This window comes from Salvelinus namaycush, chromosome 27 (genome assembly GCF_016432855.1).
Source record: "Salvelinus namaycush isolate Seneca chromosome 27, SaNama_1.0, whole genome shotgun sequence".
Taxonomy (NCBI): domain Eukaryota; kingdom Metazoa; phylum Chordata; class Actinopteri; order Salmoniformes; family Salmonidae; genus Salvelinus; species Salvelinus namaycush.
In genome coordinates, this window is record NC_052333.1 from 27702179 (window position 1) to 27723293 (window position 21115).

General features: G+C 42.5%; 1 protein-coding gene across 3 annotated transcripts in view; it reads right to left on the reverse strand.

Moving 5' to 3' along the window:
- Positions 1 to 19097: 19097 nt before the first annotated feature.
- The window catches only part of sema4ab (sema domain, immunoglobulin domain (Ig), transmembrane domain (TM) and short cytoplasmic domain, (semaphorin) 4Ab), a 58197-nt gene continuing 56179 nt past the window's right edge, over positions 19098 to 21115 (reverse strand). For all 3 annotated transcript variants that reach the window (XM_038965953.1, XM_038965951.1, XM_038965952.1), the window contains one exon: positions 19098 to 21110. In XM_038965953.1, the coding sequence (XP_038821881.1) occupies positions 20248 to 21110 (863 nt within the window). In that variant the 3' untranslated portion in view covers positions 19098 to 20247. The remainder of the gene's footprint in view (positions 21111 to 21115) is intronic.

A 21115-nucleotide genomic window follows, 5' to 3' on the forward strand; every position in this document is an offset into this window, starting at 1 on the left:
ATTAACAAGAATGTAAATTAGATTAACAAGAATGTAAGCTTTCTGCCAATATCAGATATGTCTATGTCCTGGGAAATGTTCTTGTTTCTTCATGCAAATCACATTAGCCCACGTTAGCTCAACCGTCCCGCGGGGGACCCACCGATCCTGAATAGGATAACCCTTTCACCTCCCACTGGGCACAGATGTCAATTCAACGTCTATTCCACATTGGTTTGATGTAATTTCATTGAAATTACTTGGAAACAACATTGATTCAACCAGTGCGTCTCCAGTGGGCTGACTGCAGGAATGCTTGGTTCATCCAGTGGGTGAAGAACAATAGCCAGGCATCCCGGGTGGCGCAGTGGTCTAAAGCACTGCATCGTAGTGCTGGCTATGCCACCAGAGATTCTGGGTTCGAGCCCAGGCTCATTTGCAGCCGGCCGTGACCGGGAGGTACATGGGGCGACGCACAATTGGCCCAGCGTCGCCCGGGTTAGGGTGGGTTTGGCCGGCAGGGATATCCTTGTCTCATCGTGCACTAGTGACTCCTGTGGTGGGCTGGGCGCAGTGCACGCTGACCAGGTCGCCAGGTGTACGGTGTTTCCTCTGACACATTGGTGCGGCTGGCTTCCGGGTTGGATGTGTGGTTGTGTCAAGAAGCAGTGCGGCTAGGTTGGGTTGTGTTTCGGAGGACGCATGGCTCTCAACCTTTGTCTCTCCTGAGTCCGTACAGGAGTTGCAGCGATGAGACAAGACTGTAACTACTACCAATTGGATACCACAAAATTGGGAAGAAAAAAGGGATAAAAATTATTATTTAAAAAAAATAAGAACAATAGCCAGACAAGTTATTTGTGCTCATGACTTAGTCTGCAAACCCCCGGATGATCAAAGCAGCAATAAACTGTTGGACCTCGACATCCTATTGGGTAGACATAGGCTTCTTCTGCTTCATCTCCACCACTTCCTTGGTCCTCCTCACCCTGATGGTGTCCTTTATCTACCTGAGATGGCAGGTGGTACCTCTTCCTGGCTTATCTCCATGACACCAAAAGGAGGAACAGGTGCACACCTCATCAGTACGGCGCCTTTGTCTCAAACACCCAAGATGAGCTCAGAGTTCTGAGGGAGAGTTAGAGGAAGAGCAAGGCTGGAGACTGTCTGTACCATCGGGACTTCAAGACAGGTAGTTGTGTGTGTTTGTGTGTGTGTGGGGGGGGGGGGGGGGGGGGGGGGGGGGGGGGGTCTTCATTTATCGGAAAACAAGTATTTACCTGCTTGTAATTAACCCATTGGTTGTAATCAGTTAATATAATGTCTTCTCAACCAGAAAAGCAGTTTACAACCAGAAAATGATGGTATAAATGTTACCTGCTGGGTGATTCACCTAGCTACAGTGGTTCCTCCTTTAAAAGTTGCGAGCTTGCACCGCAGAACTTAGAGGTACCCAGCGTCACGGCTTCATTGCTCCAGACCACCACAAGGGGGAGTTAAAGCACTCATTATGTATTTAGGTCCCAAGGTTTTTATATGACCAATCATATCGAGTGGTTCCAATGACGAATTTTGACTCGAGCCACAGTTGCCTTCGTGGTGTTCTTCAACAAAGATGGCTGACAAAACATTACGGTGGAGCCAGATGTAAGTTGTTATAACATCATAACGAGTCAAGCAAAACATTTACAATTGAGAGGAATATGTTAGTAAATGTAGAGACAAACAAATATTTTTTTGTCATAAAGTTAATTTACGAAAATCGCTATTTAGCAAGTTATCTGACGAGCTAACATTAGCCAGCTAGCTAGTGTTAGGAGAATGGATTTGTAATTCGTGTTGTTTAATGTTTTAGGCACTCCTGACAAAACCAGCAAACCAGGCTGTCGTCTTGTAAAACAGTGGATGTAAAGAATCTAGCTTGCTAAAGCATTTACTGCAAATTGAATGTACAATTGTGGAAGCTTTCCTTGCAATGCAGCTGAAGTAACATAGCTAGTTAACTATTTACTTGCTTATTGTGTAGTGGAGGATAAAAATAACTGTATGCCTATGGATGTGTAGCTAGCTACAGTATGTAGCCGATCTGTGTATCGTCCCTAAAACATTAGGTTCTGAACTCATATTCATACCAATCTATGAACCTCAGCTATCATAGTTGTTGTATCAACTTCAAGTCTGAATGGCATTAATGAAGCTTATGGATAGAGTAGAATATAATAACTTTATTGTGCCATGGATGCAAGTCCTATACACATGTACTGTAGTTATTACCACGCATGAGATTCCCACATTGTAGCCTGTACATTGAATATATTCACTGATCATGTACTCTTCCTTGGCAAACAAAGGTACGGTTCAGGTATGAATCTCTGAGACATCATTTTTCAGTCATATCAAACTCCATTATTTGAATGATTCTGTGTCTGCATGTATGTATTACAATTATACACTTCAACAGTGTTTACCACTCCTGCTCCTGGGACATCAATGATTACACATTGTAACTATGCAAAATACTAGAAACATGATTGATTTGTAATTCATATATACAGAAAAAGAACTATGCATATCGAACTCACTTCATCTGCATTATTCTGAGGACACAGAATAGTATTTCAATGAGATACTTAATTTCAACCAGTGGAGAATGTGCAAAGCTTTATTGAAAGAAGTTCATTATCCAGGTGTTATAAATACATAAATGCATTATAATTATGATAATTGTAATAGGAAACAATGGGAAGACCGCAGAGTTCCAATATTATTTTTGTTGTTTACATTTTGTTGTTTACATTTTAACTATAAAACAACGTGAGCAGGTCTCACTGCCAACAATAGCGAAGCAGGCATTGTGACGTTGAACAATAACCTGGGAATAGAACGTTCGGAAGGCGAGTTGGTGCCACGGTGCTCAATAAAACTAATAGGAGCTGGCAGGGTGAACAATGCACTAATATAAGGCCTGTTTTTTCACGATTACTTCAAAACGACGGCAAGCACCTGGGAAATATGGTCATGTTATGAAACTGGGCTCCACGGCGGATAAAATGAACTTTTTTCAGGCTGCTTACCACTCTCTCCCAAAATACATCATCCAAGAGGATCCTCTTGATGGGGCTGTCCATATCGGCAGACTGTGATATGGCCATTTCTTGGAGAGACTCCTTCCCCTACAGAAGACTGTCAAACATGATGACAACATCACCCCAACGGGTGTTGCTGGGCAGCTTCAATGTGGTGCTCTTATTCTTCACACTTTGCTTGGTGAGGTACATTGCTGCAATAACTTGATGACCCTTCACATACCTAGCCATTTCCTTGTCTCTCTTGTAGAGTGTATCCATTGTTTTCAGTGCCATGATGTCCTTGAGGAGCAGATTCAATGCATGAGCAGCACAGCCAATGGGTGTGATGTGAAGGCAGGACTCCTCCACTTTAGACCAAGCAGCCTTCATGTTCGCAGCATTGCCAGTGCAAATACCTTCTGTGGTCCAAGGTCATTGATGACTGCCTTCAGCTCATCTGCAATGTAGAGACCGGAGCGTCTGTTGTCCCTTGTGTCTATGCTCTTGTAGAATACTGGTTGAGGGGTGGAGATGATGTATTTAATTATTCCTTGCCCATGAACATTCGACCACCCATCAGAGATGATTGCAATACAGTCTGCTTTCTCTATGATTTGCTTGACCTTCACTTGAACTCTGTTGAACTCTGCATCCAGCAAATGAGTAGATAAAGCATGTCTGGTTGGAGGAGTGTATGCTGGGCGAAGAACATTCAGAAATCTCTTCCAATACACAGCTCGAGCAAGACATTCATCAGCATTTCTCTGACTACGTTCCTCCATTGAGTCAAAAAAACTCTGATTCCAAGAGGACCATGAGCTGTTGCTATCGATAAGGTGTCTGATTCATCATTTTCACCTTGAATAGAAGTAAAGGGACTTTTGTCAGTGGTTGCTTGTTGTGAGCACTGAGGGAACTTTATGTACAGTCGTGGCCAAAAGTTTTGAGAATGACACAAATATTAATTTTCACAAAGTCTGCTGCCTCAGTTTGTATAATGGCAGTTTGCATATACTCCAGAATGTTATGAAGAGTGATCAGATTAATTGCAATTAATTGCAAAGTCCCTCTTTGCCATGCAAATGAACTGAATCCTAAAAAAACATTTCCACTGCATTTCAGCCCTGCCATAAAAGGACCAGCTGACATCATGTCAGTGATTCTCTCGTTAACACAGGTGTGAGTGTTGACGAGAACAAGGCTGGAGATCACTCTGTCATGCTGATTGAGTTCGAATAACAGACTGGAAGCTTCAAAAGGAGGGTGGTGCTTGGAATCATTGTTCTTCCTCTGTCGACCATGGTTACCTGCAAGGAAACACGTGCCGTCATCATTGCTTTGCACAAAAAGGGCTTCACAGGGAAGGATATTGCTGCCAGTAAGATTGTACCTAAATCAACCATTTGTCGGATCATAAAGAACTTCAAGGAGAGCGGTTCAATTGTTGTGAAAAAGGCTTCAGGGCGCCCAAGAAAATCCAGCAAGCGCCAGGACCGTCTCCTAAAGTTGATTCAGCTGAGGGATGGGGCACCACCAGTACAGAGCTTGCTCAGGAATGGCAGCAGGCAGGTGTGAGTGCAACTGCACGCACAGTGAAGCAAAGACTTTTGGAGGATGGCCTGGTGTCAAGATAGGCAGCAAAGAAGCCACTTCTCTCCAGGAAAAACACCAGGGAGAGACTGATATTCTGCAAAAGGTACAGGGATTGGACTGCTGAGGACTGGGGTAAAGTCATTTTCTCTGATGAAGCCCCTTTCCGATTGTTTGGGGCATCCGGAAAAAAGCTTGTCTGGAGAAGACAAGGTGAGCGCTACCATCAGTCCTGTGTCATGCCAACAGTAAAGCATCCTGAGACCATTCATGTGTGGGGTTGCTTCTCAGCCAAGGGAGTGGGCTCACTCACAATTTTGCCTAAGAACACAGCCATGAATAAAGAATGGTACCAACACATCCTCCGAGAGCAACTTCTCCTAACCATCCAGGAACAGTTTGGTGACGAACAATGCCCTTTCCAGCATGATGGAGCACCTTGCCATAAGGCAAAAGTGATAACTAAGTGGCTCGGGGAACAAAACATCGATATTTTGGGTCTATGGCCAGGAAACTCCCCAGACCTTAATCCCATTGAGAACTTGTGGTCAATCCTCAAGAGGCGGGTGGACAACAAAACCCCACAAATTCTGACAAACTCCTAGCATTGATTATGCAAGAATGGGCTGCCATCAGTCAGGATGTGGCCCAGAAGTTAATTGACAGCATGCCAGGGCGGATTGCAGAGGTCTTGAAAAAGAAGGGTCAACACTGCCAATGTTGACTCTTTGCATCAACTTAATGTAATTGTCAATAAAAGCCTTTGACCCTTATGAAATGCTTGTAATTATACAGTACGTCAGTATTCCATAGTAACATCTGACAAAAATATCTAAAGACACTGAAGCAGCAAACTTTGTGGAAATTAATATTTGTGTCATTCTCAAAAATTTTGGCCACGACTGTACTTGGATGATTCTGCATCTTTGTTGCATTCTTCACATATGATTTGGCACAGAAATTGCAAATGTACACAGCTTTTCCTTCTACATTAGCTGCAGTGAAATGTCTCCACACATCAGATAGTGCCCATGGCATTTTCCTGTAAAGATTAGATTTTTTTTGTAAAAAAACAACAAAATACAATTCCATGTACAGATAAATAGTTAAGCAGTTAGATTAAACAACTCCTTTGTAAAATAAATGTTTTAAAATTAAACATATGGAAACAGGTGAATTAACACTCCTCAGTTAACAGGCTCAAGCAAGCTAAAACCCATATGGTAGCAAAAACTAACTAGCAGAAATTGTTAACAAGTTAGAAATTATTTAAACACACTTTGCTGTAGGCTACTATTTACTAGTTAGCCTATCATGTATGTCATATAAAATATATTCACCCCACCCAGTATTGTAATCAAAACTTACCAGAAAGCATGTAGTCCTTGGCTCAGACAGTGTAGTAGTGTGGGCTCAATAGCATCTCATTAGTGTGCAAGATCTTGAGAATCAGCTGTACATGTGTTGGAACAGTGCACTGCACATGTGATGGAAGAATGCACTGTGCATGCAGAGGGTTGCAATTAGATTGATTTGGGGATAGTTTAACCAAAATATGCCACAAGACCTAGAATTGCCTTATGTGTATCCCACAAAAAAGGTTCACTGTTTTAAGCGAACTTTTTTGATGAATTTAAGCAAAATTACAAAATTCCCGGGCTTAACTTCCCATGGAAATGTACCGGAAAGTTTCCGACCCTTTGCAACCCTAAGCGTGATTCATCACCCCAGAGAACATGTTTCCAATGCTCCAGAGTCCAATGGCGGCGAGCTTTACACCACTCCAGCCGACGCTTGGCATTGGGCATGGTGATCTTAGGCTTGTGTGTGGCTGCTCGGCCATGGAAACCCAATTATTGTACTGATGTTGCTTCCAGGGGCAGTTTGGAATTCATTAGTGAGTGTTGCAACCGAGGACAGACAATTTTTTACGCGCTACGCACTTAAGCACTCGGCGGTCCCGTTCTGTGAGCTTGTGTGGCCTACCACTTCGTGGCAGAGCCGTTGTTGCTCCTAGACATTTCCACTTCACAGCACTTACAGTTGACCGGGGCAGCTCTAGCAGGGCAGAAATTTGACGATCTGACTTGTTGGAAAGGTGGCATCCTATGATGGTGCCACGTTGAAAGTCACTGAGCTCTTCAGTAAGGCCATTCTACTGCCAATGTTTGTCTATAGAGATTGCATGGCTGTGTGCCCGATGTTATAAGGACAGAGGCGTTTTCCTTTTGAGGACCTGGCTGGTTTATTCAGGCATCCAGGTGGACGACTAAATACACATTGAACGAGGGTGATTGGTGGTCCTAAAGCACAAGACTATTTGTGCCAAGTCTCAGAGTGAAAAAGCTTTGAGAATTATTATGTTAAGAAATAAGCACAGTTTCTTAGCTTACATGAGGCCCAATGAATGTGCCCAGAAAAAACTGCCACTGTGAATTAATTCAGTTTCAATTCGTGACCAATAATAACCAAATACCCTTCGGTGAGGGAAGCCACGTTAAATGGATCCGACCAAACAAAACCAGATGCATTCCTCAGTTATAATATGAACATTTTCTGACATGCAAGTAACCATAGCCAGTGGAGGCTGCTGAGGGGAGGACGGCTCATAATAATGGCTGGAACACAGCGAATGGAATGGCATCAAACACATGGAAACCATGTGTTTGATACCATTCCACCTATTCCGATCCAGCCATTACGACGAGCCCGTTCTCCCCAATTAAGGTCCCACCAACTTCCTGTGCTATAGACACACAGAAACCATCATCTGGTAGCACACAGGTCATTAAGTGACTCATGGGCGTGATTTCAAATGCGGTTCAACATTGCTTCAGAAATATGCTGGAACTCCTTGAAACAAATAACCTACAATCAGTAGGTAGACAAACATTTTACTTAATCCATGCCTACAGGTGGGATGCATTTGTTTTCCATGGACAGGCAGGGTTACCCAAGTATATCACCTAAATTAGAAGGAACCGAGTTGTGTATATTCGAAGTCTGTAATTTAGCCCATCTGAGTCACTCTCAGCGGTCTTATTTAACTGTTACAGTTCCTGCTTATTTACCACATAAAGGAAAATACAGGGTGGCATATTTTATAGGTCACTTTTATCATTACTGTGCAGGCTCAAAGATGGGTTGTTGGGAAATGTTTTTTCATTTGTAATGACAATTAAATTATGAGAATTCCAAATAGGGAGAATTTTCTGTCATTGTTCGTACAATATGTCCCTCCCTATACGTTTGCTTTGGTAATGTAAGTTATTGCAGTATCCATGCCAATATAGCTTCTTCAGTTGAATTCAGAAAGAGCGACAGAGATCTCACAACACACAGGCAAGAGTTCTGTCTGCTATAGGCCTCCTCTGACTCGCCATATTCCTATGCTGCGATCCATAATGCACTCACACGACAGTGGGAAAAGAGGCCAGCTGTTAAGTCATTTTCCCCATTCATTCCTTCCCTTTTAAAGAAACCACAAAGCCAGACTTTTAGCTGACTCGCTGTTCTTTTTCCTTGGATGCAAATAGCAGTGGAAAACTGGATAACCGGGAAAAACCTGGGCAAATAACTGTGCTTGTCTCACTTACAGTAAGAAGCTGACTGCTCTGGCCAAACCTCTGGCTAGTCATACTCCCAGAAGATGATGGCAATTCATTGGCCAAGGGAGGATATGGATGACCATGAATGAGGTAATGATGTATTTATATGACACGTGACACATCATTTCTCTTGTCTCACCGGCTAGCGGTGATAATAGTTTCTCCTGCAGTTGGAAACCTAGGAAGCACTTTTCCCTGGGAGGATATGGAAACCAGTGAATATAACATGTCAGCTGTGGTGTTTGGAAGAATAATATACATTAGGGTTATGAGGGTTTATAGCCACACACACGTCTGGTTGATCCTGAGAGTCAAACAGAAGATGATTCATGGCAGACCACCCCGATAGCATAGCAAACTGTGGCACAAAAAGTGTGCATGTGTGCAGTCTGCATGTGATGTATTCCTTTGTTCATAGTGCAGAGTATGGCTACAGAGAAAATGGAATATTTTAAAGTGGACAGACAAAACAAGTCATTTAATCAAAGACACACACACATGAAAATTGACAAGTTAATAACCAAGAAGACACACAGAAAGCCACTTTACAAAAAGGGAGGGAGTATAATGCAAATTATAATGTGAGATCTGGAGACGGGATGTCTTTAGGTGAGGTTTGGCAGGAGGGTTTCTTTATGAGCTTCAACTAATCTAAGCATCACCTGGATCTACAGTATACATTTATGAAATGGATGCATCCATATTACCTTTGCAGCTGCTATTTTAAATTATGTAAATAGTCAAGCAGGATGTCACAGTACCTAGGTTTCCATCCAATTTGCGATAGATTTGCATGCGAATATTCTAAAATCCGCATAAAGAAAATATGCGCAATTTCCCACCAATGGTGTTTCCACCAAACGGACTTGTTGCAGATAAAAATCTGTGCGTGATGACGTAATGCACACAATGTACTTTTTCGATTACGTTTTCATGTACCGAATAAAAATCTAATGTTCAATGTGTTTTCCATAGCATTTTCAACTCAACCGATAGTTTTGTCACAACGTCTGTTGCGTTAAATTGCGAATGTGCCTACTCTGGTTTTGACATCTACGCTCTAGCCAATAGCTCGCAGATGCAGTTCGGGTAGGTTGGTCTTCATGATGAGGTTATTAAAGAGCAATAATGTTTTTATTTGTCAAACAGCAGTCAAGCATCATTCATCATGTCACCAGAATAAGACCCTCGATATGTATTGAAAAGCAGCACCAAGATCACCTTGCACTTTCACAACCCTGTGAAGTGCGTCATAACTTATTTCCTCTGTAGCCTAATAAACGGCATGGTTTCTGAGTCTTATTGGGAGCACCACACACCATGTCATCGCGTGACTCCCAAGTATACTTCCAAGTATACTTCCATATGATCTTTGATATGATGGTTAATATATCCATATTTCTGCATGAAGGCGTTTCCACCACCATTTCTTGCATAATTAATTTTACCAACACAAAAAGATCCCACCATATCAAACGAACAAATTATCTGTTGGCATTTATAAAATTGTACCGAAACTTCCTGTTTCCATCACAGCTGTCCTGACTTGTTTTATATGGTATGACTTTATTCACATAAAAACTGTGGATGGAAATGGACTTAAGAAGACTGCTTTTCAGTTGACTAAGGTAAACAGTAGGTTATGGGGTTGACTGACAGAATATCAATAATCAATTGTAAATCACTATTGTTTTTTATGGGGGCTTTCCCCTTCTTGGCCATCATCTAAAACTTGGAGTGTTTTGTGCACCACCTTGTGGTAAGAGTTTGAATAACGTCAACGTCACACATATCCAACTTCCCATAGAGGTGACGGTATATAAAACGACACACCCTAGTCCAGGGCTCTCCAACCCTGTTCCTGGAGAGCTACCCTCCTGTAGGTTTTCAATCCAACCCCAGTTGTAACTAAACTAATTAAACTTGTCAACCAGCTAATTATTTGAATCAGGTGTGCTAGATTAGGGCTGGAGTGAACCTACAGGACAGTAGTTCTCCAGGAACAGGGTTGGAGAGTCCTGATAGTCAAATGAGGCAAGTGTGGGCCTATTGAGAAGACTTCCCGCTCCATGCCACTCCCTAGCTAGGGATTTACTTCTGGAGTTTCTTCATTACTTGGTCCTTCGCCTCTTTCCTCCAGACAGATTGGAAAGAGAGACACAGACATTTGTCTTAAAGTTTAACATGGCTAAAGGCCATTATTACACCCTGGCCCCAGAAGTATAATATATCTATTTTTAACATATAATAAATGGCCAAAGTGGCTGTGAGCTTTCCCAAGATGAGTAATGACTTAAGGTATTTTCTGCTTCAGCCTCCTAGACCCTTTTACAAGAGGCTGGCAGCTTATTTTTTTCCCCTGCCGCTGCGTTTGCTTTGGCTCGACCGTTAGAGCCTTGACATCTTTGTTAACTCTGATTTCAGACCGTCTGTCAAATTCGGAGCTCTCTATCAGTCAAACTGTCCCTCAAATGCCAAGTTCTGCCCTGCAAAGTAAACCCCTGTTTAAAAAGATTTAGTTAGTTGCTGATTGTGCAGTTTTGGTAACAACGAGACGTCATTGCAGCTTCACACATATTCATCTAAGTCTCAGCCGTAGGTTTGCTTAGGGATGCTTTGACAAGACCACTTGTTCAACATCTGAATGGATAACTAAAGTAGCCAATTCTACAACAAGTGCAGATGTAGCATTTACAGCGTTGTACATCCTCAATTTGTAGCTCAGAAAGATGAGGCTTATTTCTGTTGTTCATTTTTGATTTCCCATTATCTAGGAAAACGTCAAGTCAAATCAAGAACAGGATTGTGTATTGCTTAGACACATATTCATGACATGAATACGAATCAAAACATGTAAGACAAACTCTGAATTTCTGCCTGAAACAGGATCAGTAATCCAGTTTCATATCTGTGTGCACACGATGGTTCCCATCACGTTACTGTACTCCCTCAACCTGTTTCCACTGATATCCATCTAGACTGAGCCATGTGGAACTGGTAACATGTCTTTAACACACAGATATAGGCCTACAGTAAGTCCATAAAGAGCAGTCAGTCATTTTTTCTCCCGTTGTGACCAATGTGGAAATAAGAAGGGGGAGGGAGACCATGGATGCAATTCCCCAACCCAACCCGTGGCTGTGTGGCCCAGACACCAGAGGGTCTCGCCCCTCAGTACCAGTAAGTCTTCCGGTTCCTCCTGGGCTCTTCGATGCCCAGCTTCTCCATCACCTCCTCCTCCAGAGTCTTGAGGGAGGGCGTGTAAGTCTTTTCCAGTGTGTCCAGTGTGACTAGTGTCCGTCTGGGATGGCAGACATCAACCAAAAAAGGGGATTCCAAAATTAGGGGTGTCAATTCAGAAGGAAGGGTGTGTATGTATACTTACACTGAGTATACAAGCATGTAGCTGACCCAACTCACCTACAATGCCTTCAGAAAGTATTCACACCCCTTGACTTAATCAAAAAAAAAATTTTTACAGACTGAATTTAAAATTGATCAAATTAAGATTTTTTTTGTCATTGGCCTACACACAATACAGCATAATGTCAAAGTGGAAGTATGAGTGAGTCAATAAGTATTCAACCCCTTTGTTATGGCAAACCTGAATAAATTCAGGAGTAGAAATGTGCTTTAAAAGTCACATAAGCATTATGGACTCACTGTGTTTAACATGCTTCAGTGAAACAGTGAATTTCAAACACAGATTCAACCACAAAGATCAGGTAGGACATCTGTTTCGCAAAGTAGGGAACCTATTGGTAGGTGGGTAAAAATAAATGGAATATCCCTTTGAGCATGGTGAAGTTATTAATTACACTTTGGATGGTGTATCAATACATCAAGTCACTACAGTCACTGCTGCCGGAGAGGAAGGAAACCGCTCAGGGATTTCACCATGAGGCCTATGGTGACTTTAAAACAGTTACAGAGTTCAATGGCTGTGATAGGAGAAAACTGAGGATGTATAACAACATTGTAGAATCTCCTGTACAGAATAAAAAATATTCCAAAACATGCATTCTTTTTGCAACAAGTAACTAAGCAATTAACTTTTGTAATGTTTAAAAAGTGTTATGTTTGTAGCAAATCCAATACAACACATTACTGAGTAACACTCCATATTTTCAAGCATAGTGGTGGCTGCATCATGTTATGGGTATGCTTGTAATCGTTAAGGAATGGGGAGATTTCAGGATAAAAAAGAATGGAGCTAAGCACAGGCAAAATCCTAGAGGAAACCCTGGTTCAGTCTGCTTTCCACCAGACACTGGGAGATGAATTCACCTTTCAGCAGGACAGTAACCTAACACACAAGGCCAAATCTTGAATGTTCCTGATTGGCTGATTTACAGTTCTGACTTAAATCTGAAAATGGTTGTCTAGCAATGATCAACAACCAATTTGACAGAGCTTGAAGAATTTCAGAAAGAATAATGGGCAAATGTTACGCAATCTAGGTGTAGAACGCTCTTAGAGATTTACCCAGAAAGACTCACAGCTGTAATCGCTGCCAAAGGGGCTTCTACGAAGTATTGACTCAGGGTGTGATATTCTATTTTAAATAAATTAGCTTATTTTTTTTAATTTAATAAATTTTGAATTCGGGCTGTAACACAACAAAATGTGGAATAAGTCTAGGGGTATGAATACTTTCTGAAGGCACTGTAACTTCCACAATCTGTCATATGGTACACATCACCCTAATCCCACAGCCCATTTCATCCAACTGCCAGAGCAGTCCTTCCAGGATTCCGCATATTTTTTTTTGTCACAGAAACGTGCTGACGAGGGAAATGAGGGAAAAGGTTTGACTTGTGGCTTGATTGAACCATATTATGTGGTAAATCTGTGAGATTGGTTGAAATTGCGAGGCTGTTCTTGTAGTGCGCGATCGATCAGTTTTATGCGATGATTATATTGTTTTATGCTGTAATTTGTCAAATTTGCAAGCCCTTGCATAATATGCGGGGAATTGTTGATTTTGCTAAAATGCAATCGCAGAATAGCAAAATCTTGAGACGCAGGAAATTTTTACTTCAGCACAAATCTGACATTTATATAATAAAACGAATAAAAGGCCCAGTGCATTCAACATGAAGTTTTCCTGTGTTTTTTGTGTCATATTTGTACAACAGCTGATGAAACTAACATTGTAAAAGTTTGAAACATTTGAAAAAATCTAATCTACACAGGACCTTCTAATCAGCAGGTTTTCCATGGTTGGAGTTATGGCCTGGCTGGTGACTTCACCAGGCGGTATAAGTTAAAGGCTCACTGCAGTCAAAAACGTGATTTTCACGTGTTATGTATTTATATATTTCCACACTGTTTGACTAATACTGTGAAATTGTGACAATTATGATAATGTCCTTTTTAGTGTAAGAGCTGTTTGAAAAGACAGCCTGAAATTTCAGCCTGTTTTGGAGGGATGGAGTTTTGGCATGCTAGGCAGTACATTTGTTAATAGACCAATAAAAAAGATAGTTCTAAACCTCTCTGCCAATAACAGCTAGTTTTGAGGTTAGATATCCCTCCCATTAGGCCCCTCCAATTAGGTCCCTCTCTCAAACCACTCCCAGACAGCCCTAGCAAAATTCTAGCTTGAGAAATGTTTTTTTTTGACAATTGTAATGGAAAAATATTACAGAAAGGTACTAAATTGTTACCCAGAAATGATTTGATATTGAGATCTGCAGTTGCTACATGAATTGTTTTACTTATAAATTACCCATTGAACAATATCATTTATTAATCCCTCATGATCTTAGTTCAACAGTCCCATCAGAACCCAAAATATAGCTTGTGTCCTACATATTGCACCTTTAAATCCAAGCCCTGCACATAAAATCAACTGAAAATCGAAACTCTGAGCATGGAGTGGTTCTGGATAGCTACTGGGTGAGCAGGCTGTTGTTCCGCTCTTAGCGGGGCAGTCGTTTCAAATTTGCATGGGTGTTTTCTACACCACCCTGTGGTAAAGGTTTGAATAACATGAAATATTCAAAATGAATCCCTGGTAACTGAATAATTTGTTTAATACTGGGCTGTTACCAAAGCCTGCACACCCAGCAACTATCTAGGAACAGGGTTGGTAACCATGGGCTTAGAACAATGTTAGAATCTGAACTTCCCCATACTGCTCTGGGACTCACCTGTCAGTGGGGTCGACGAGTGAGATGTCTCGGAGTAGGAGGGGAGCCTCACTGGCAATGTAGGTCCCCGGGTAATCTGCAGATTTCCCAATGTACCTGAAATGCCAAGATGGAGAGATAGTGGGTTCATTTGATCTATTCAAACATTGCAGAGATAACGGCACTGTCCGCTGTCCCTGTAACACAGCCTGACACTTTTTTATATTATTAAGAGTGGGGTTCAACATAAAAAATGCAGTGTTTGTTAACGGAAACATGCCATACTTGTTTATCATCATAGGCCAAAACATGACAATGGATTGTCACTTTTGCCACAAAGCCACAGTTATAACAAGCCTGGGCCCGGTTTCCCAAAGGTATCTTCAGGCTAAGTTCATAGTTAGAACCATAGGATCCTATGCTTCTAACGACGAACTTAGCCTGAAGATACCTTTGGGAAACCGGGCCCAGGCTTGTTATAACTGGGGCTTTATGGCAATCTCACCAAGTCACTCTTGGTTCTAACAACGAACTTAGCCATAAGATGCCTTTGAGAAACCGGGCCCTGGTCTTTGCTTTTGCAACTGTAGCTTGGCCTGTGAAGCTATTGAGAGGGCTACACAGGTTCAAAGACAGTGCACTAGAAACTAGTATGATAAAAATGTTAGAAGGAAGCCCATTAAGCAATTGAACTGGGCATTTATGAAGCTCCTCTTTGGTAGTCAGGACAGTATTCTAAAATGCAAAGATAAAATAAATAGGTGACTGTGCAACAACAACCATAGCTGGCACTATCTGTACCCTGTATCAGCTGGCACTATCTGTACCCTGTATCAGCTGGCACTATCTGTACCCTGTATCAGCTGGCACTATCTGTACCCTGTATCAGCTGGCACTATCTGTACCCTGTATCAGCTGGAACTATCTGTACCCTGTATCAGCTGGCACTATCTGCACCCTGTATCAGCTGGCACTATCTGTACCCTGTATCAGCTGGCACTATCTGTACCCTGTATCAGCTGGCACTATCTGTACCCTGTATCAGCTGGCACTATCTGTACCCTGTATCAGCTGGCACTATCTGTACCCTGTATCAGCTGGCACTATCTGTACCCTGTATCAGCTGGCACTATCTGTACCCTGTATCAGTGTATCAACTGGGTTATACAGTATATATGTTTACAGAATAGTATACAATTGTTGGGTGCTTATATTGAATTTAGTGTATGCATGTGTTCTCTGTTATGGAAGTGACAAAAAATACCCCCTCTTACAACCATGACTGGGATTCTTACCGTGGTCAGCCCGTCCAGGATGACCCAGTTTCTGTGTCTGAAGACCTGGGCCACTTTGCCCTGTTTTCCTTTGTCCTTCCCAGAGAGGATCTCAACCTGGTCATGTCTCCTGGAGATCAACATACTTTGGTGCGAAAAGTGCAAATCAATCCCAGAACAACAGCAAAGAACCTTGTGAAGATGCTGGAGGAAACAGGTAAAAAAAGTATCTATATCCACAGTAAAACGAGTCCTATAACGACATAACCTGAAAGGCCGCTCAGCAAGGAAGAACTTTTTGGAGAAATGTCCTCTGGTCTGATGAAACAAAAGTAGAACTGTTTGGCCATAATGACCATCGTTATGTTTGGAGGAAAAAGGGGGAGGCTTGCAAGCCGAATAACACCATCCCAACCGTGAAGCACGGGGGAGGCAGCATCATGTTGTGGGGGTGCTTTGCTGCAGGAGGGACTGGTGCACTTCACAAAATAGATGGCATCATGAGGATGGAAAATTATCTGGATATATTGAAGCAGCATCTCAAGACATCAGTCAGGAAGTTAAAGCTTGGTCGCAAATGGGTCTTCCAAATGGACAATGACCCCAAGCATACTTCCAAAGATGTGGCAAAATGGCTTAAGGACAACAAAGTCAAGGTATTGGAGTGGCCATCACAAAGCCCTGACCTCATTCCCATAGAAAATTTGTGGGCAGAACTGAAAAAGCGTGTGCGAGCAAGGAGGCCTACAAACCTGACACAGTTACACCAGCTCTGTCAGGAGGAATGGGCCAAAATTCACCCAATTTATTGTTGGAAGCTTGTGGAAGGCTACCTGAAACATTTGACCCAAGTTAAACAATTTTAAAGGCAATGCTACCAAATATTGATTGAGTGTATGTAAACTTCTGACCCACTGTGAATGTGATGAAAGAAATAAAAGCTGAAATAAATCATTCTCTCTACTATTATTCTGACATTTCACATTCTTAAAATAAGTGGTGATCCTAACTGACCTAAGACAGGGAATTTTTACTAGGATTAAATGTCAGGAATTGTGAAAAACTGAGTTTAAATGTATTTGGCTAAGGTGTATGTAAACTTCCGACTTCAACTGTACATTTACATTCTAGACAAGTCTGTGCTTCCAAGTTTGTGGCAACAGTTTGTGGAAGGCCCTTTCCTGTTTCAGCATGACAATGCCCTCGTGCACAAAGCGAGGTCCATACAGAAATGGTTTGTCGAGATTGGTGTGGAAGAACTTGATTGGCCGACTTCAACCCCATCGAACACCTTTGAGATGAATAGGAACGCCGACTGCGAGCCAGGCCTAGCTGCCCAACATCAATGCCCGACCTCACTAATGCTCTTGTGGCTAAATGGAAGCAAGTCCCTGCAGCAATGTTCCAACATCTAGTGGAAAGCCTTCCCAGAAGAGTAGAGGCTGTTATTGCAGCAAAGAGGGGACCAACTCCATATTAATGGACATGATTTTGGAATGAGATGTTCAATGAGCAGGTGTCCACATTATTTTGGTTATGTAGTGTATTTACCTCATTCATGGAATGACAGGAACACTTTACATTTTCCATTCATTTAAATTAATGAAGTGTGTGACTATGTCAAATGTGTTACTAAAGTCTGGCATGGATATGGCCATATGATGAATCCAAAAAGGTGTAATGTGAACTCACCCCCCCCCCCCCAAAAAAGAAAATACATGTAGCGTAGCCGCAAAGGTCCTGGCATGTGTACAATACATACATTAGAATTATAATGAATGAAGCACAAAGCCTAGAGTCTTATTTCCATTGTGATCCCTTTATTTAATGCTATTTAAATATTCAAATGTCCAGTCGAAGCCATTCAGCACTGGAAGCTGTTCGACAACTGTATCCACACAATTTGCCCAGTTTGTGACTTTTCATTTCATACTTTGATTATTGGCTGGTTTGACATTGAATATATCCAACTTACTGATTTCACTATCTTGAGCCTCATGTCATGTCCCATATTTAACCATCAAAATACAACTGACAAAATGAACTAGATAGTTACTTTGCTGTAATGATCACACGAAAACTAGATTGTTTTATATGTGTGTCAATGCTTTACGTTTTATGAGAACTAGTTTTTCCAATAGTCAGTTGTTTCAGGTCCCCACTGGATTCCTCTGTAAAGATCCAGAGAAGAGTGTTTGGGATCGAGAACTTGTCGTTTGTGGCCTCTACTGCACATTCTGCAAACACTGTAATATCTTCTAGGTGTTTACGCTCTTATCCATGGAGCCTGTCCCCTATGTATTTCTCCAGAAATATTCCAGCATTTTCAGGAGAACAGTCCCTGAGGACAGCCCGTCTGCTCATACTCCTCTTCAGAGCAGTCCATTTTAGAATCTCTGCTTGTCCTCACACAGTATCCAGACTGTATGGTTTCCCTTTCTTCAGTCAACACCTCGTACATTTTTCCACTCACTATCGGGATGATAACCTCTGCCACCTTGAGCCTAGCAGCAGGCATGCCTGTTGCAGGTTAGACTAAAGTAATCTTGCTTAGTTGGGCTGATGCTTTGCTGCAAAGAATTGATCGTTAACCTTTTGAAAATACTTAAGTCACAGTGAATTGTCTCTCCTCTGTAAATCTACAGAATCAATTTTCAGGTATTGAGTGAGACAATAGATTGTAACACCCCAGTGCTCACAGCAGTCTCATGTCCCTGTGAAAATACAACCATACACAGAGTTAAGGATATCTTGTGTGAGAGACAGTTATTACCAGGCATCCTTAGTCTATCTATTGATGTTCTTTTCTTCTAAGTATCATGATAAAACACACATGGTTAATGTCAGTGCATATTACTGAATATTACCTACTATACATCTAGTTTGAATCACTTTGTGATGATGGCAAGATTCCAAGACTAATGCTAAACTGGTGTCAGTTGAGTGGCTGTTTGTGTGTAGTGGTCGCCACCCAGTGGACAAACGGGAAAACTTCATCAATTACCTACCTACAGAATATGGAGCCAGTTCAGTTGACAGACTAGTCTATTACATCAAGTTACTGATGAAAAGCAATCTGATCATGTTGAGTCCAGTCATCTTATCAGTTCATTGTAGCAAGCCATAACATGTATGCATCTATCAAGCCCATCTAAGTACCTTTTTGCATATGGTACTGAGGCTGCGTTTAAACAGGCCTACAAATTGATACATGGTCAGTCTTTTGACTATGAAGACTTACGGAACACAAGCATATCTTTGTTAAAAAAACTGTTTCACAACACAGCACAATGGCCAATTTATATGGAGAACAGCCTGGAGCCATTTTCTGTTAAATCCTACTCAACGAAGCTTACATTAATAACATAACACTGTGAAGCGTTCAAATGCGTTAAAATGAGATTTTCTGCAGTAGGCCTAAATTCAACAAATGACACATTTGTTTTGGACAAATTGAACTGTTTATTTGCAACATTAGAACAGTAAGATACGATTGTATAAAAATAAAGACAACTTATTTTAAAAAAGTGGTTTGTGATCTGTACCAAAGACAATAAGTACCATATTTGTTTAACTATTAGTCTTCCTCATCTAAAGCAGCTTAAAATTTACCACCTTTCATCTGTTTTCAGTCTCCGAATAACTGTCTAGCAAAAAACATGTTCGTTTTCATCCAAAATGCAATTTTGGCAATTTCACAGTTTTCAAAGTGATTTTCAGATTACTGTCCAGTTAATACACTGACAACAAATTAACAATAAAAGTCTCTAAACACCAGAATAATCTTGTTTGTTCTGGAAGAGATAAGCCTACAGTGTCAAATTAACATCATGTTCTCATGGCTTCACAGACTGCAGGATTTCCCAAAAATGTGCGTTTGGGTGAGAGAAAAAGAAAAGCAAGTTGGAAACACTTGAAGTCATTGGCAGCACATTCAATAGAATGACAAAAATAAACTGGCAAAAAATAAATAAGAGTGGAAATAAGCCGTGCTCCGTAACTTTCACTGACGCTGCAGAATAAAAAAGTGGTTTACAATGTAGACCTGATGCTACAAAAACACTGTTCGAACAGAAAAGGCTGTTTTTGTGTTCTTCGCGATATGCATCCACACTGCCTGGGATTTGAGTGGACACATTAGTTAATAGTTAGGAACCAATTCAGTTTTTTTGGTGGCAGTGTAGAGAGACAGTCCTTCATGTACATTCGATACATCGGCTTTCTTGGCTCTTTCATTAAATACACAAAAACAGTCTAGTCGATTGATTCTCAAATCAAAAGTATATACAGCACAATATAATACACAATATTACATAAGAGCAGTGAGAGTGATGTTTATCAGTCTGCCCATTTGATTCACACAGGCTGGTATCGTACCAGAATAAAACAGTGTCCTTTTAGTTGAGTTACCACAGTCTATCAGGCCAAACAGTCTTTCTCCCCGCCATGACAGTCCACACAATTCAGAGTGCTGCAGTTAGCCGTGTTGATGTAAAATCCCATGGCTCAGAGCGACCATGTAAAAGCTTCATTGCTCTCAGGAAGAGTGGATATGATACTGTCAATAGTCAGGGTGCGATACGGTTGACTGTGCTCAGATAGGGGTGTTGGGCAGATGCCCGTTGGAGCCCTTAGGCGTGCCGTTACACACAACCCCATTGGCTTGGCCATTGTGAGCCGCCTGCCCGTTCCGCTTGCCGTTGCTGCGCGGTGACTGACCCCCCCGGAGGGCCTCCCACTCCTGATGGCCACCCCTCTCCAAGTCCCTCCCTGGGGCGTTGGCTTGGGGCGCCGTCCTACTGCGGCAGCGCTGCCTCATGCCGTACAGCGCAATGGTTAGCAGGATGCTAACGCAGCATGCTAGCAGTACAGATACCACCACCAGCTCCTTCAGGTAGGTTTGCCCCAGTGCCAGCTGCAGCCTGTCCCCTCCCAGCGACTTCACCTCAGTCTCCTCCGACTGCTCCACCCAGAAGGTAAAGTTCCTGCTGGTCCGCCTTGTGGTGGCCTGAGTCTCACTTGACGGCGCGGTGGGCTTTGGCTCGGTCTGCTTGGGCCACGTCAAGGGCGGGGTGAGCCATCCTCCTAAGCCGGCCTGGGTGGTTCGGGGGAGGGCCTGGGTGGTTTGGGGGAGGGCCTGGGTGGTTGGGGGGAGGGCCGGGCTCTGGGGGCGGGTGGGCGTCACGCCAGGGGCAGTGGCCTGGGTGGTGGGGCTGCTCTTCTGCTTTACCTGGTAGATGGCCAGGTTCTGCTGGAAGCCGTTCTCTGTGGAGAGACACAGGTAGTGGCCCAGGGTGGTGGGCGTGGCCAGGAAGTTCAGGCTTCCGTCCTCCAGCTGCAGGTAGATCTCCGGGGAGAGGCGGCTGTTGGGTCGCTCCCAGTGGCGGTCGGCCAGGCTCGAGGTCTCTGGACACTGCAGTCGCACCACCTCATTCAGGGACACCAACACCAGCTCGCCTGGG